Source organism: Elephantulus edwardii, unplaced genomic scaffold (genome assembly GCF_000299155.1).
Source record: "Elephantulus edwardii isolate Elephantulus edwardi_28Jun2011 unplaced genomic scaffold, EleEdw1.0 scaffold00061, whole genome shotgun sequence".
Lineage (NCBI taxonomy): Eukaryota > Metazoa > Chordata > Mammalia > Macroscelidea > Macroscelididae > Elephantulus > Elephantulus edwardii.
The window spans coordinates 4,423,744-4,439,789 of NW_006399811.1; the positions used below are offsets into that span (position 1 = coordinate 4,423,744).

General features: G+C 40.4%; 1 protein-coding gene across 2 annotated transcripts in view; it reads right to left on the reverse strand.

Annotated features, from left to right (window-relative positions):
- Nucleotides 1–16,046, reverse strand: part of ASTN1 (astrotactin 1) — a 572,154-nt gene that overhangs the window by 153,906 nt on the left and 402,202 nt on the right. For both annotated transcript variants that reach the window (XM_006887713.1, XM_006887712.1), the window contains exons 12-14: nt 12,129–12,295; nt 8,011–8,205; nt 6,174–6,301 (exon numbers count right to left, since the gene is read on the reverse strand). In XM_006887713.1, coding sequence (XP_006887775.1) covers nt 6,174–6,301; nt 8,011–8,205; nt 12,129–12,295 — 490 coding nt within the window. The remainder of the gene's footprint in view (nt 1–6,173; nt 6,302–8,010; nt 8,206–12,128; nt 12,296–16,046) is intronic.

The window sequence follows — 16,046 nt, forward strand, 5'->3', positions numbered from 1 at the left end:
ATGACTCTGTTTCAAACAAAATATCTCTGGTGATGTTTTCTTGAGAAATAACATTATTAAAAAAGAAAAAAGGCTGAACAGATCTTACATGTAATTTGAAAAGAAGGAAGGAAATCTTTCTTTTGTTATTCCATTTGAAATGTCAGGGGGATGTGTTATTCCCTCAAGTGCTAAAACTAAGAGAATGTTTCCTTTAGACAAACTGGAAGTTTAAAAGGGCCCAGATCTCAATATCTTTAAGTAGATTTAGTGATTGTGGCCCCAAATATACCTTAAAAATGTGGTTAAGAGTCTCCTTTATCTCCTTAGCCTGTCTCTGGACTTTTCCCTCTCACCTTATAACTTCAAAAAGGCCAGTGAAGCTCAAAATCCCTAACTGTGATTTTGATGAAGAGTAAAGCAATCAGCAAGATAAAACACATGGATAAGTATTTTTCAGTGTGTTCTGCAAACCCATAATTTTGCAAGATGGAAATAGGTGTTAAGTGAGAAAAAAAATTCTCCAGTTAAAAATAGGCTGGAGAATTGCTGGGCTAAATAAAGTGTTACAGATTTCTTTACTAGAGGATTTCTCTGAACCTGTGTATACAAAGTATTGCAAATCACTGACAGAATGCAACATAGAGTCTTTCCAAATGTATTTGAAAATAGAACTTATTTTTATCAGAACATTGGTTTTCAGGACAAGGGGATACACTTGAAAATGCTGACACAGTAGATTCTGAAGATCACCTTAACTCTAAAATCCTCTATGCTTGTAGGTTTATGAGGATTATGACCTAGTGCATAGCACAACATGACATCACATTCACTCTATGGCTCTGAGGAAAAGTATAATGAAAACATAGCTATAGTTAAGCAAGCATAACCCTAATACCAAAGACAGGCAAGATATTAACAAGAAAGAAAACTACAGAATACTACTCTCATGAATATACATGCAAAATCCTTAACAAAATCCTAGCCAATAGAATCCAAAGGCACATTAAAAAAATAATTTATTATGACCAAGTGGAATTCACAACAGGTATGCAAGGATGGTTCAACATAAGAAAAACAATAAAAGAAATTCACCACTTTAACAAATCAAAGAACAAAACCCATATGATCTTAACAATTAATGCAGAAAAAAATTGATAAAATCCAACACCCTTTCCTGATAAAGACATTCACCAAAACTGGAATAGAAGAGAATTTCCTCAACACTGTAAAATCTATATATGCAAACCAAGAGCAAACATCATTTTCAAAGAAGAAAGACTAAAAGCATTTTCCTTGTGAACAGAGATCAGACAGGATGCCCACTGTCACCACTTCTATTCAATATTGTATTGGAAGTACTTGCTAGGGCAATATAACAAGAGAAGGAAACAAAAGGCATCCAGATCAACAAAAAGACAGTTAAACTATTGCTATATGGAGAAGATATAATACTGCACACAGAAAACACCAAAGATTCAACAACAACAACAAAATTGTTAGAGTTAGTAGGCGAATTTAGTAGAGTGGCAGGATACAAGATCAGTATCCAAAAATCAGTGGGATTCCTCTACAGTAACAAAGAGAACTCTGAGAATGAAACCAAGAAAGCAATGCCATTTACAATAGCCAACCACTAATTGAGATACTTGGGAGTGAACATAACTAGAGACACAAAAGACCTATACAAAGAAAACTATGGAACTTTTCTGTGAGACACAATAAAAGATCTAAGTAAATGGAAAAATGTTTCCTTTTCATGTATAGGAAGACTCAATATTGTGAAAATGACAATTCTACAAAAGGCAGTCTACATGTTTAATGTAATCCCAAAACTAATAGCAAATTCATTTTTCAAGTAGATCAAAAGGGAAATTCTCATGTTTATTTGAAGAGAAAAGAGATCCCAAATAAGAAAAGCCCTTCTGAAAAACAAAAAGGAAGTGGGAGGCATAACGCTCCCTGACCTCAAAACCTACCTACCACACAGCAGTAGTAACCAAGACAGCATGGTACTGGTACAATGACAGGCACAAAGACAAAGGAAATAGAATAGAGAACCAAGAAATGGACCCAGCTCTCTATGGTCAACTGATATTTGACAAGGAAATAAAACCTGTCAAGTGGGGAAATGACAATCTCTTCAACAAATGGTGCTTGCAAAACTAGACTGCTTCCTGCAGAAAGCTGAAACAGCATCCACATCTCACACCATACACAAAAATTAACTCAAGGTGGATCAGAGACCTGGGAGTAAAGCCCAAAACCATAATGTTTATTAAAGACTAAGTGGGATCAAGCTTAGACAGTCTAGTCTATGGTATAAAGAGATTGCCAAATACAGCCAGAAATGCACATCTGGAGAGAATAAAATTGATGAATGGGACTTCCTAAAGATTAAATCTTTGTGCTCATCAAAAACATTTTCCAACAGAGTGAAAGAAAACCTATCAACTGGGAAAAAAACATTTGGCAATACCATTTCAGACAAGGGTCTCATATAAAAAGCTTACAGAAACTTGTAGGGCATTCACAAGAAAAAGACTGATCGATCACACAATTACAAAATGGGCAAAAAACATAGAGAGAATTTTCACAAAGAAAGACATTTGGATGGCAAACAGACACTTTTTTGAGTATCGTCCTCTTTCACTGACCCCTATTTTCCAAGCATGATATCTTTTCCCAAATACTAGCCTCTGCTCAAAGTATGTGAGATGAAGTCTTACCATCTGTGCCACTAAGGAGCACCCCAGTTGCTCTTCATCCAAAACGGATTTATATATTCTTCTGGAAGTCCATGAGAAAGATATTCAGTATTCTTCAGAAATACCATAATTCAAATAAATCTATTCTTTTTTAAGGATTCTTTTTCATTGATCAACTTTCCCATTCACATGAAGCAAATGAAAATGGCTTGGTTCACTCACACCCGAGTGGTTAAAGCAAATCCTTGCTCTTTAGAACTTTAAATAGATCTGTGAAGCAGATTTACCTAATGCAGCAAGTCTTTTGACTTCTTGACTGCTATTATCATGGACATTGACTGTCAAGCTTATGAAGCTGTTGTTGTTATGTGCTATTAAGTTGCTTGCAACTCATAGCGACCCTATGTACAATAGCTCTGTTCCCTGCTCTATTCTGAGCCAACTTTATCATCTTTGACACACTTACCCCACTATCCCAGTCACTGAATCGATTCATCTCATCGAGGGTCTTCCTCTACTGCCCTGTCCCTCCACCCTCCCAAGCATGATGCTCCTCTCCAAGGACTGGTTCCTCCTTGTAAACATGACCAACGTATGTTAAACAAAGCTTCAGAATCCCTGCCTCCAAGGAGCAGCCTGGTTTCACCCTCTGCAGTACAAACATGTTGGTTCTTGTAGTGGTCCATGGTATATTCAACACTCTTCTCCAGCACCACTGCTCAAAAGCATCAATTCTCTTTTTATCATCCCTATTTATTGTCAACCTTTCAGATGTATGTCAAATGATTGAGAAGATCATGGCCTGGATGATATGGCACCTTAGTCTGACATTGTTTCTTTTCAGTACTCTGGAGAGGTCCCTGACAGCAGACTTCCCCACTGCAATTTGTCTTTTGATTTCCTGGCTACTGGTACCAAGAGTGTTAATTGTGGAGCCACACAAACGGAAGCTCTTAACAATCTCAGTCTCTTCACTTGTCTCTCATGATGCTACCAATTGGCCTAGTGGTGAGAATTTTTGTTTTCTTGATGTCGAGCTTCAATCCATATTTAAAGCTTACTATAAGCCATTAGTTGTTATTAATATGGAATATATCCTTTCAAACAGTTCTTGAATAGATTCCAAGCGTTATAATAAAACAAATTTTTTCAAATATTGATGGAAGAATATGATCTCAGCTTAATTTGCCCCATTTCCTAGTCAATGTACGTTGAAAGTAAAAATTGAGGATATAAGTAAGCTGGTCAAAATAGTTTACATTTCCAGGCATATTAGACTTACAGCCTTAAGACTAAAAAATAGAAGTGCAGTGGGGAGAGGTGGGCAGGGAGAAAACTGCAACAATGAATGAATGGAAATCCAAAGTCTCTAAATTTTTATTAAAATTAATGATAAAAAAATTTTTAAAAAGAAAAAAATAGAAGTGCCCCATTTTAGCACTCTGCTCTCTAGTCTTCTTGCATCCAATAAGCTAGATGAGAGTAAACCCAAGAGTATTGGGAATTTTTTTTTCTTCAGAGGAGGGTCAAGTTTAAGGTTTTTCCTTATTTTTAAAAATGCAGATCCAAACATGCTTTCTTCTGATGATTTCCAAATCTATACACCCCTTCTTCCTGAAAAGACCCAAGGAGCAGCACCTAGAACCACACTGGGTGTCTTCCTACCTAGCTCGATGATTATTACCATCACAAAATGTTATAATGTGTGAGACAGATGGGTCTTTAAAGAGAAGCCAAGTGATTTATTGCCCTATTTGCATGTACCATCACACACCTCCTTTACAAAGCACTTTACATAATGCTTGGGTAGTATTTCTCAGCAAACGATGTGGAAACGAGGTTCAGTAAGGCTAGTGATCTTGGCTTTAGGGATGTGGCCAGTGGCTGCATTTAATTTCTTCCATTTAGGGTGTGTGTGCCAAAGTATAAAAGAAATATTTAAGAAAAAATTATCCTGAACCAGGACACAGTTAATTGTTTTATCTTGTTCCCTCTTCTTCTCCTAAAGGGAAAATATAATTTGGTAGCTTGAGTTGTCATATTACTGTCTCATCTGTTTTGTATATTTATTTATTTAATACTCACAGACCCTACTATGTATAACGAATTGCTCAAAGACTTTATCAATTCTATGAAGATGGTATATTGTTCATTTTATAGGCAATATCTGGGCCTAGAGAAGTTAATTTCCCAAGATCATATAGTCAATCATGAGTAGATTGCAAATGTCTGGTTCCAAGACTCTGTATAGTGGCTTATGCTAAACCAACTTCTAAACCAGTTGAGATCTACACTGAAGTTCTGAATGCAACTTGCTATCTGGAAGAAGCTACTTTAAGTCCTAAGCTCAAACCATCCTTTTAGAAAAGAAGAAGAAAAAGAAGGAAGGAAAGTATAGAAAGAGCAAGAAAAAAGTGTTATTGAGGAATGATCAAAGTCGATGATGAAATGGAACTTAGGTCTAGGAAGTAATACCGAGTGCCCTCTGTTTGTGTCTCGTGTCTCCATGGGACACCTTGAATTTTCTTCTCTCACTCAAGAGGAGCTCACTGGGAGCCTTTAGAAGCAAGAACTGCTTAAAAGGAATATATGATTAGGTATTCTTTGTATGATAACAGTCTAGAAAAAGAGCTGCATAGTAAAGTGGACTGGGGTTGGGGTGGGGAATTGTACAACAATGAAAGAATTTTTTTTTCCAAAGAGAAAAGTGAACGGGGGTGGGGGGCGCAGGGAGGAAAATGTGCAACAATGAGTGAATGGGAATCCAAGTTCTTTACAAACTTTTATTAAAAATCACTATTTTTTAAAAAAGCAGAGAAAAAAATGCTATAATTTCCTGAGGTTCCCTCCTCTTCCAAGCATAGCCATACACTGGTTCCCTAATGAGTCTAGCAGGAAGTGTCAGTGGGTGACACAATACTGGGGATAGGTGTCATCCCCATCTTATGGGGCATGACCATGAGATCCAGAATACCATGTTGTCTGTGTCACACAGCTGGAAAGGAGCAGAGTGAGGAGGTAAACCCAGGTTTGTTTGACAACAATGCTCTATCATCTTCTGTTTCTTCAAAATCTGTAAAGACTAGCAGAGGACCCAACAGTAGCAGTGATGGACATTTAAGTTATAGTAGTAATTCATCATCTCTGTAAGCCTCCACATTGACCTGGTCAATTTCTCTAATTCCACTGAGAACTCTGAACTCTTACACATCTATTTTCTCATTTGTTTTCAAAGCATCACCACGAGTGTAGCAGGGAAAGGTATTATTATGACCATTTTGCAGATGACTATATAATAATATTGACAATTTTACTGACAAATTATCCTATTAGTGCTCAGTTTTACGACTGAGCTTTTATCATGCATCAAGGAAATCACTAGCTTAGAAACCAGAATAAACACAAGGTCAAGAGTCTTAATTTTATGAAACTGTAGGGAGCTGCCTGGTTTTTGCTAGCAAAATAAAGATGGGGAGACAGACTCACCAGTCAGGAAGTCTGGGTCAGGCATGGGCTCTGAGATTTCCTCAAGGCACTGATTTTCCAGTGGGACTGTGGCGACCACGAGGCCATCAGGCAGTTGCTGGTCTAAACCGCGAGCAAAATTGCTCAGCCTGAAAACAGGAGGAGATTTTTATTTACTGACAGCTCAGGTGAACTCCATTCCTTTTGGATAATCTGCATCTCAACTTGAAATGGAGAAATTCTTTCTGAACCTAAATTTCCTCCCCCTTCGACCCTTTTTGAAGTATGTGACTGCATTAAGGCACAAAGATATGGGAGTTTGGGAAGGGGCTGGGGCGATAAGGACTCTCAGTCTATAGGTCTGCTCTGAGCATAGGGAAAATTCTCTTCCCACTCCTAGTTCTTAATTGTACTCCCTGATGTCCTTTTCACACTCAACTCTAGGCTGGCTTGGAGGATCCAGGAACTATTCCTCCACAAGTTTAGTTATGCCATGTCATGTCTTGCCTGTAGCAAACACATTATCAAGCTAAAAGTGCAAATATTTAGTAAAGTCTCCAGTTTGCAACAGAAAAAGTATCTGACTCTTACAACTGACCAGGAAATTTACTATTTATTAGCTCACAAGTTTCTAAGTCTGGGTAGCAACTTCCTCTTTTGTTCTTTATGTAATACCTTCCTCCTTCATTCTTTCATTAAAATAATCCTTCATTCTTTCATTAAAATAATCCTTCATTCTTTCTTTAAAATAATGTAATCTTTCATAACACTTATCACCCTGAGCATAATTTCCTGGAAAGAATTGTCCTATGGATCTGAGAAAGCTTCAAATAGTCCAAGATAGGAAAAGGACAGGGTCAAACCTTCTAAAAATATTCTAAATTAGTGGTTTGGGATATCTGGAGCTCAAGAACTCTTTACACTCTTAAAAATAATGGCTTCAATTTGTTTTAGTACTTATATATATTATAACTATAAATATTGACCACACTGTTTGTTATTGTCATTACTTCTTGAGTCAAAAGCCCTCCAGCAGGTCTGCAGAGGGCAGTAAATTGCCTGAGAGGAGACTTCTCAACTTTCTCCAGTGGAGCAGCTAAGTTTAATTTATTAAAAATAGCAATAAGCCTATTAAGTGCTAACATATTTCCTTTAAAAAGAACTGTACTTCCTTAAGAAATCAACACTAGTGAGAAGAGTGGCATTATTTTACATGTTTTGCATGTTTTTAAGCATCTGGTTTAATAGAGACAGCTTCAGTCTCACATGTGCAATCTCTATTTGCAAGATAATATGTACAGTACAAAAGTAAATCTCGTCTAACCTTAAGGAGCTTTGGCATTGTACCTTATTACTTATTTTGAACAGTTTGAATCTATCACCAACATCAAAGGGAGAACAAAAGGACTCAAGGACTATCAACAGATCAGCAAAGGGAGTAAACAGCCTCAACTACCAGGGAGTGGCCCTCCCCTCCCTAGAAGACCACCCACCTGGTTAAACCACAATGGAATGTCCCTCCCTTCTCTCCCTAAAGACCCTTACTTTAAAAACTGGCCCTAAATAATCTTAGGGCAGGGTATTTCCCTGGTCTGGTCTCTCTACCTGTTTCTCTCTCTGCAGACCAAGGAATCCCACCCAGGAGTCACCTTAATAAAATTCTTTAGCTTCCTTTCTTTCTTTGGTCCCTTCCTTGAGTCCTTGGCATTACGTTCAGTGCAAAGATCTAACACTATCATTTACACTTGTCACAATTTAAAAAAAAACAACAAACCACAGACACATAGAAAACTCAACTCTTCAAAAGATGATGGTTATCTAAACCTTTGAATGATCATACTGCACATGTGGAATTCACCTGAATGTTCCTTTCAGCACTTGTCCAGGGGCCACCTCCTTGGAATGGTTGTTATAACCAAAGAACATCTCCCCAAAGAGGGTCTGGTTCATGGGGAGCTCTCTGCCCTCCCCACAGTCACCTCCTTCTGGGCAGGTTTCTGTGATGAGTTGGCAAGAGCGCCCATCCACACCGAGCTTGTAATCCTCAATGCACCTAAGGAAGAAGAAAGCCATTGATAAGTGGACTGCACAGTCAAGTAACTCAATAAATTGTGAACAAATGAATCTAGGAAAGAGTTGGATGCAGAAAGATTAAGAATATTCCTATTCTAGCTGATCCATTCATACTTCATTTTTCAAACCCATACACTGACTCACCCTTCAAGACATGATCGTAAACATCTCTCACCTCTCCTTTGCCAATAAGCTTTCTCAGAGCTTCCAAGCATCCTTTCTGCTCTAACAAATGCATTGCAAGGATTACCAGATATTTGCTTATAAATGAGTTAACATTTAAATCCAAGGCATGTTAGAGCCTTTCTCAAAAAGCATCTACATGACCAGGCCCTACATTTGTTTGGAGGGTAATTAGGCAGCAAAAGGAATGACACCGTGCTGAAGAAATTAATAACTTTCTAATCTGATCCCATGACAAGTCAACTAAGAAATTAGAAAGATTTATCATCTCCTGGCTGTGCTCTGTTTGAATGTATCCAAACATAAGATCTACTCATATTAACTCCCTCTCCACTCAAAGTAGCTTCTGTGAACCAAGTAAAGGTTATGACACAAGGTGTTCTGTGTGCTCCATTACCTCAGAACTTCCTCCTTAGCACCTTCGACATTATGCACGTGCAGTTAGGCTGATGGCAAAGCAGCGCTAATGTTGGTAAACAAGGCCTGATGACTCCTAAATCATTCAGTGGGACTTATTTGCACTTCTGCTGAGGAGAATATACATTTGTTAGTAGAAGTAAAAAAATGCTGCTTGGGTAAAGCCATCATTTAAAAAGAATATTGATTTTAGTTGAGTCTCTGCTTAGAAATCTATTGGTTTAGAATTTACAGATGTTCATTTGTTCATTATTTTGGAACACATAATTTATTACTATGTACATTAGTAATTGTAACAGGATAAAGATCCTTGTTTTATGTTTTGTTATTGTGATGTGTTGTTGAGTTAGAACTGACTCATAGCTGACACTGCAGCAGGTTCTCAGAGGCTATCAATCACATGGGAGGAGACCTCCCATCTCCTATGGAGCTGCTGGTGCATTTGAACAGCCTATCTTTGAGTAGGCAGCACGACTCCTTACCACTATGTCACCAGCCTTCCTTTTGTTTTATATAAAGGAACAAATAATTGTAGTTTTATGTAGCAAGAAGCCATATCCTCTTGGCTATGGCTCTGCTGTTTACTGGGTAACCGTAGGCCAGATGACTAACCTCTCTGAATTCAGCTTCTATATCTATAAAGGAAGGAAATTTAAAACCAAACAAGCAACAAAACAACTTGTTTCCCAGGTTATAGAGAAGATGATGTGAGTTACTGAACATAAAATCCCTAGTCAGTGTCCAACACATATCAAATATCCATTCAATGCTACTGATATTAATATTGAAAAAGAAATGCAATTTTTAAAAAACTCAACAATCACTGCCCTTGCATCAATTCCTACTAATGGCAATTCTCTATCATATTTCCAAAGCTATAAATCTTTGCTGGAGGGACTGCCCCATCTTTCTCATTCAGAAGGGCTGATAGATCCACACTGCTGACCTTTCAGTTAACAATCCAGGGTGTAAGGCACCAAACATGTCAGCAAGGGTCCTCACTAGTTGAGCCAACAGTCTGGATAGGAGGCTGATGGCAAAGTCATTGAAACTGTTGTTTGCCCATTTATATATTTGGGTGAACAGGCATAAGTGGAGTGCATTAATGATAAAGTGCACATCATTTAGCTTGCCTTAACAGGTACTTCACAATAAGGCCTAAATTTGTGTGTGTGTGTGTGTATGTAGATTAAATAGATAGATAGATAGATAGCTAACAGATAGATAGATGATAGAAATATAGATAATAGATGAATGATAGATAGATAGATAATGGATAAACTATAGATGATACAGATAGATAGATAATGAGCAATCTGCTCCCATGTGATTTAATGCCTCTGAAAACCCACTGGAAGGTCAATTATGGGCTGATTGTGACGTGACAACAATTACATACATCATGCCGTGGAGAGTACTGAGCCAATATGAGCACTCCATTCTCTTTAGAAACCCAGCACATTGCCCAGTCAACAGCCGTGACTAGAGATGCACTGATTCTATGGCACCAGGCTAGTGACTTTGACAAAAGAGCAGCTTCTTTTCTGAGCTATAAAACAGTATTCTATAGTAATGTCATATTTGAGTGCTTCAAATATGGTGGGTTTCAATAAAGTCATCTCGAAGCCTCTCAACCGCTGCCCCTTCCACAGTGCTCTAACCCTGTCATTTTGTGTGTCTCCTACTTAAACTCCTTGGAGGGCAAGAACCTCATGTTTTCCCTCTTAACTCCAATCCTTAACTTGGTTTTCTGTAGGTGTTCAGATACATACTTAGGAAATAAATCTATGTGACTTTGGCTGAATTCACTCCGGTTAATTGACTGGGGTCAATCATAATGATAACATTATGGAGGGCATTAAAATCAAGAGCAAGCTTCTATTTAAGGAATGGGACTTTACAAGAAACTGAATATGGAAATTGCCCAATTGCAAAAAATTGAAATGCAATAAAATAACCTTACAGCTCTAATAAAGAATCATTCTATGATTATGCAGCAGGCGTTGGCTTCTAGCAATAATCCACCTCATTTTAGTATTATAAACATTGATTTGTTCTTCTTTGTAAATCTATTAGATTGTGAGATGCTTGAGGGCAAGAAAAATGCCATTCATCTCTGCAGCCCAGGGACCCATGTGGGTTGTGGTGTAAAGCAGGCATTCTGCTGAACTGGAGCACAGAATGGGAGGGGTGCTACATTCCGAGTTCATCCGAGAGAGAACAAGAAAAAGGGAGAGAGGAAGACATAAAGATGGAGAAAGGAAGGAAGGCCAGACAAGCCAAATACAGCTGTGGAAGAATGGGCCATATCTTTATTTATTTTCTAAATCAAAGCTAAAGTCAAGTTTATTGCAATGGAGTCAGAACTGACTTCTATCTGACCCTCCAGTGGGTCTTTACAGGCTTCAAGGGAGGAGACAGCACATCTTCCATCTGAGGAGCAGCTGGCGGATTCCAGTCACCAGACAGGCACAGCCTCTGGGTAAGTAGCTCAATTCCGTACAGACCAGGCTTCCAGGGCTCATTTTACAAACACAGCATACAATTTCTCAAAATATAACTCTGGTTAGTGATATAAATTTGAATTTTGACAGGGTACTAGGAGTTTTAAAAAGGGGGTGGGGGTAGAATCTGAATTCTAGTCCTAATGCACCCACTGACGGACTCCCCAGGCTTCGGCGGGAGCGGTGCTTGCATGGCCTCACCTGCGGAATGGGAGCGTGCTGCCTGCCATGCTCCCGCAGTTATCCCAAGAAGGAATGAAGCGAAGTGAATGAAAGAGCTGTTGGCAGGCAAGGGCTCTTTAACTGAGCTGAGGAATTACTGAGACTGAGAAGGGATGGCTGCACAAAATGCGGAGACTTGACAGCCAACTTTAAATAAGTTTCCACTTCTCCAATGATCTCTTTCTCCTTTTCTTTTGCTAATTGGTTAGCTTCACACAATCTTTCCCAAGCTTTTAAAGCATGGAATTCTTTGGTCACAAACTTCTGGTTAACAAAATTTCACAAAACACAGTTTGTAAAATGCTGATTGAGGCCAGTTAATCCACACAGCTAATTTCAGCTAAACCACATGGTTGATTTCCCCTTTCAGGTAAATCTGGGACTTAGATTCCTCATCTACTAACAGTGTTTAGCCTAAGGCTCCTCTCCACACTGACTTTTAAAATGTGCTTCTCTTGCTGTTCTGTTCACTTGGTCCTCAAGAGTCTAAGGGCTGGTACAGGTTTACTTTCCTAATTTGTCCTGAAAGTCTGTAGTCCTGAGAAGCACCTTTGGCCTCACTGGTAGCTGGACTCACCCACAAAACATGAGGATGTTGTACAAGGCGGGGTCTTCAGGGAAGGGCGCCATCTGCTGGAGACACAGCTGCTCACAGCCGCCATTGAAGCCGTCTGAGCAGTCCACCCCGATGTGGCGGTCATAGCAGCCGGTGCTGTCCTTCATCGGGCTGAGTCCGGATGGGCACTGGCACAATCAGAAAGCATCCACACAAGTGGGTGAGTGAGGTGACTGAGTTCTCTGGGAACCAGAATGTAACCACTGACAACTAGCTTTACCACTCAGTTGTGAAAGCATTTACTATGGCAATCAATTCATGAATTTCCTTCTACACTCAATTCCCTTTCAGAACAAGTGGCCTTTATTGACACCTTGCTGCTTCTTTCTGGGCACAGATCACATGCATTTACATTAAAGCAGATTCTTTCAAACAGACTGGAAGGGAGTATTGTGGCAAGATAGAACTGAGAAGCTCTGGCCTCCTAGTTGGCCCTGAGGCTGGCAGGAGAATGGAAGGATGGGCCAGAATTAAAATACATCCACAGAGAGTCCTTTGGGCTAGAAGAAGGGAGTGCTTCTGTTTGGTCTTAGTATTAATAGAGCTTGTTTCATGTCCAAAGCACTCTGCTAAAATCAGTATGGCAGTGTCAGGGGGAAGGGGACAAAAGGGGGAAGATGGTAGCATGGTGGGGGTAGAGGAATGGATTGAATCAGGATTTCCAGCCTGAAGGAGGAAGGTGACTTTCCTCTGTGTCCTTGGAGAGGGCTGGGTGCCTGACGTGGGGCGGGTGGGGAGGGAGAGGGAACAGGCCCATCACCTGCCTGCTTGAGGCTTTCTTCACAGTCCCTTGGACATTGTTTACGTGATATGTTTAGCTTTTCTACGTTACCGTTTCCTCCATAAACTCCTTAGGAATAACAGCAAAAGAGAGGACTAGGGAGAGACGTCACATTTTAAGGAAAAAGAAAGATGTTAAGTAATACTAACATCTAACACTTATTGTTAGCCAGTTGTTGTTGTTGTTATGTGCCATTGAGTCATACGTGACCCATGGCTGACCCTGCAGCAGGTTTTCCAAAGCTGTAAAGTGCGCAGGAGAAGACTGCCCATCTTTCTCTTGGGGAGTAGCTAATGGATTTAAACTGCACGGGCTGGCAGGGAGCTCTGGTGGCCCAGCGGTAAGAAATTGTGCTGCAGTCTTAAAAGAAGATGGTTCAAGTCCATCAACTGTGCCGTGCAAGAAGGATGGACAATTTCGTCCTGTGCTGTTGAAAACCCTCTGAGGCTCAGCTGTGAATCTCTTCACACTCCACAGCCCAGAGCAACAGTGGGTTGGCAGCATCTCTCTACCAGCCCACCAGAACTCCCCTGCTAGGCAACAGTCTCACTAATGTGTATCAACTCATTTCTCCCCCACAGCCTCCCTTTAGAAAGTAAGTCATGTGCTTGGTCATTGCCATCTTATACACAAAGAAACTAGGCCCCAGAAAGTTTAACTTTCTGCAATAGCTAATCATGGCAGGATCGTCCTTGAGACCCAGCACACTGGCTATGGAGGCCATGGCTTGACTGGCACCTCATTTGCTTACCGCCTCTTCTTTCACATCTGATCAGTTCTTACTGAAGGCTGTCAAAGCAGCTCTGACTCATGGCGGTCCCACTCTCCATAGTGATATTTTTCCTTTTTTTCGCAGTTTGAGTGAAAATTACAAAGCAAATTTCTTTTCCATGAAACCATCCAGACACATTTTGTTCTAGAGCATTAATTTGAATATCCACAATTTAATTCCACTTTCCCCATTCCATTCCTATAATTCTAGTTTCCATTAATCCTTCTATGCCTCTCTGTTCCTCCCTTTTTCTTACTAATACTGTGTATTGTGCATTTCCTTTTCTTTTACTTATTTTCATGGTAGTGGTGTTGTGCTATGTGCTGTCAAGTTGCTTTCGACTCATAGCGACTCTGTACAACAGCTCTGAACCCTCCTTTCTTCTGTGCCAACGTTATTGTCTCTGACACATCTACCCCATTATTGCCCCAGTCACTGAATCCCTCTCGTTTTCATATAGATCTATTACTATGTACACATCTTAATATGTGTCTGTTTCCTATTTACTGACTTCTAACGTACTTTCTCTCCCTTCTCATTCCTGGTAATCACCGAGGGTGATTCCAGCTGAGTGTAAACCTTTCTTTAGCTTTTTTTGGTAATAGCGGTCTTATAATCTATTTATCCTTTAGTGATTACCTTTTTTACTCAGCACCATGCCTTCTAAACTCACCTTTCACTGAGGTTTTAAAGGCTCATCTAGCAGAGTGAGAAGTTTACTCTGAGTAACCTCCACACTATGGTTAACGGCAGAATATGGTAGCTATTTGCACTACCATGAGATTTCAACGTTTGCTGAACACTTACTAGAGCTAGGCACTCTCCTAACACAACATAGAATATTCTCACTTCATACATAAACTCAGCAAATAACTCTTTACCACTGAGTTAGTGGCAACTCATAGCTGACCCTCCAGTAGGTTTTCAGAGGCAGTTAACTGCAGATGAAGAGACTGTTCATCCTCCTGCAGAGCACCTGGTAGATTTGAACCGCATGTCTTCAATTTGGCAGCCCAACTCCCTACCATTAGGCACCAGAGCTCCTTTAACAGGTAAGGAGCCCATTAACATTGCCAATTAATTGCCAACATCTCACTGCACTGGACCCCCTTTAAAGTAGATGACTCTGCCATCATCTTTTTCTGTCTGTGCAGCATATCTCAGCATTTTCTTTAGAGTGGATTCCTCTGAACAGACTGGAAGGAGAAAATAATTTGATCAAGCAGCTCATATGCAGCAGAGCTGAGGATCGGTGGAAATCTGACTGCAAAGGGCGGGCCTTTAATGAATGTACTGTCAGCTCTGTAAAGCACATCTTCAGAATGAAATCAAACTTTCCAAACTCCGGGAAGCACAGTGTTAAGCACTGCCTCTCCTAGCTTGCTCTTTCTCTTTGTTGCCAAGCCCCTTGGCCTGGTAGCCCTCCGCTGCTGCAGGTGTGCCTCAGAAAACCTGCTTCCTCTCCCTCCCCACCTCCCAATCGGAGAACATAGCAAGCTGTGCACTGTTTGCTGACACTAATTCTGCAATTTCCCAAACAAATGGCCCCCTGTGGGCCTGCCAGCCTCCCAGCCTGTCCATCCCCTTGCTCCCCATGAAGCCAGCTGGAGGGCTGGAAGGTGACAGCATTTAAAGAAGCTTCCAAGTGCTGCCCCTTGCTGTGCAAACCCAGATGTTTCGGATGATGGTAAACAAGCAAATGAGGCAGTTGAGGATTGCACCTCATGTTGTGTTAGCCCCCCACCCATGCACTTCCCTGGCCACCCAGCTGTTAGGCCAGATGTGCCACCAGAAGGGAGCTAGCTTCACCACTGTGTGGCTGCCCCGGCACGGATGAGGGTATTGGAACAGGGATGTTTGATTTGAATTAAATGGGCTGCAGGGCCTGCCATGAGTTTGTCATTCTTTTTTCCCATTCCACAAAGCTAGTGAGAAGCTATCAAGCAAAGACAAAGCCTGTCCTCCTGCTATCCCTGCCCCAAGTGGTCTCGATCCTTCAACGAGTGAGCTATCTCAGTCACCATCCAGGGCTCCCCAGCTTCCCAACCACCTGCTTCCCGCCCCCCAGAATATCTCATCAAGCATGAGTTTTTATAAAGCCTTCACCAAGTGAAGCACAAGTAAGCATTGTTCCAGAATTCCTAAACCTACCACATCTCGCCTGGCCTAATGTCTAGATGGCTGATGCTATCCCACATTGGGCCACATGAGAGTCACAATCCTACATGAAACTTGAAAAAGAGATGTATAGTTATATAGAGAGGATATATATAGATTTCTCTCTCTCTCTCTCTCTGTATATATACAGAGAGAGAGAGAGAGAGAG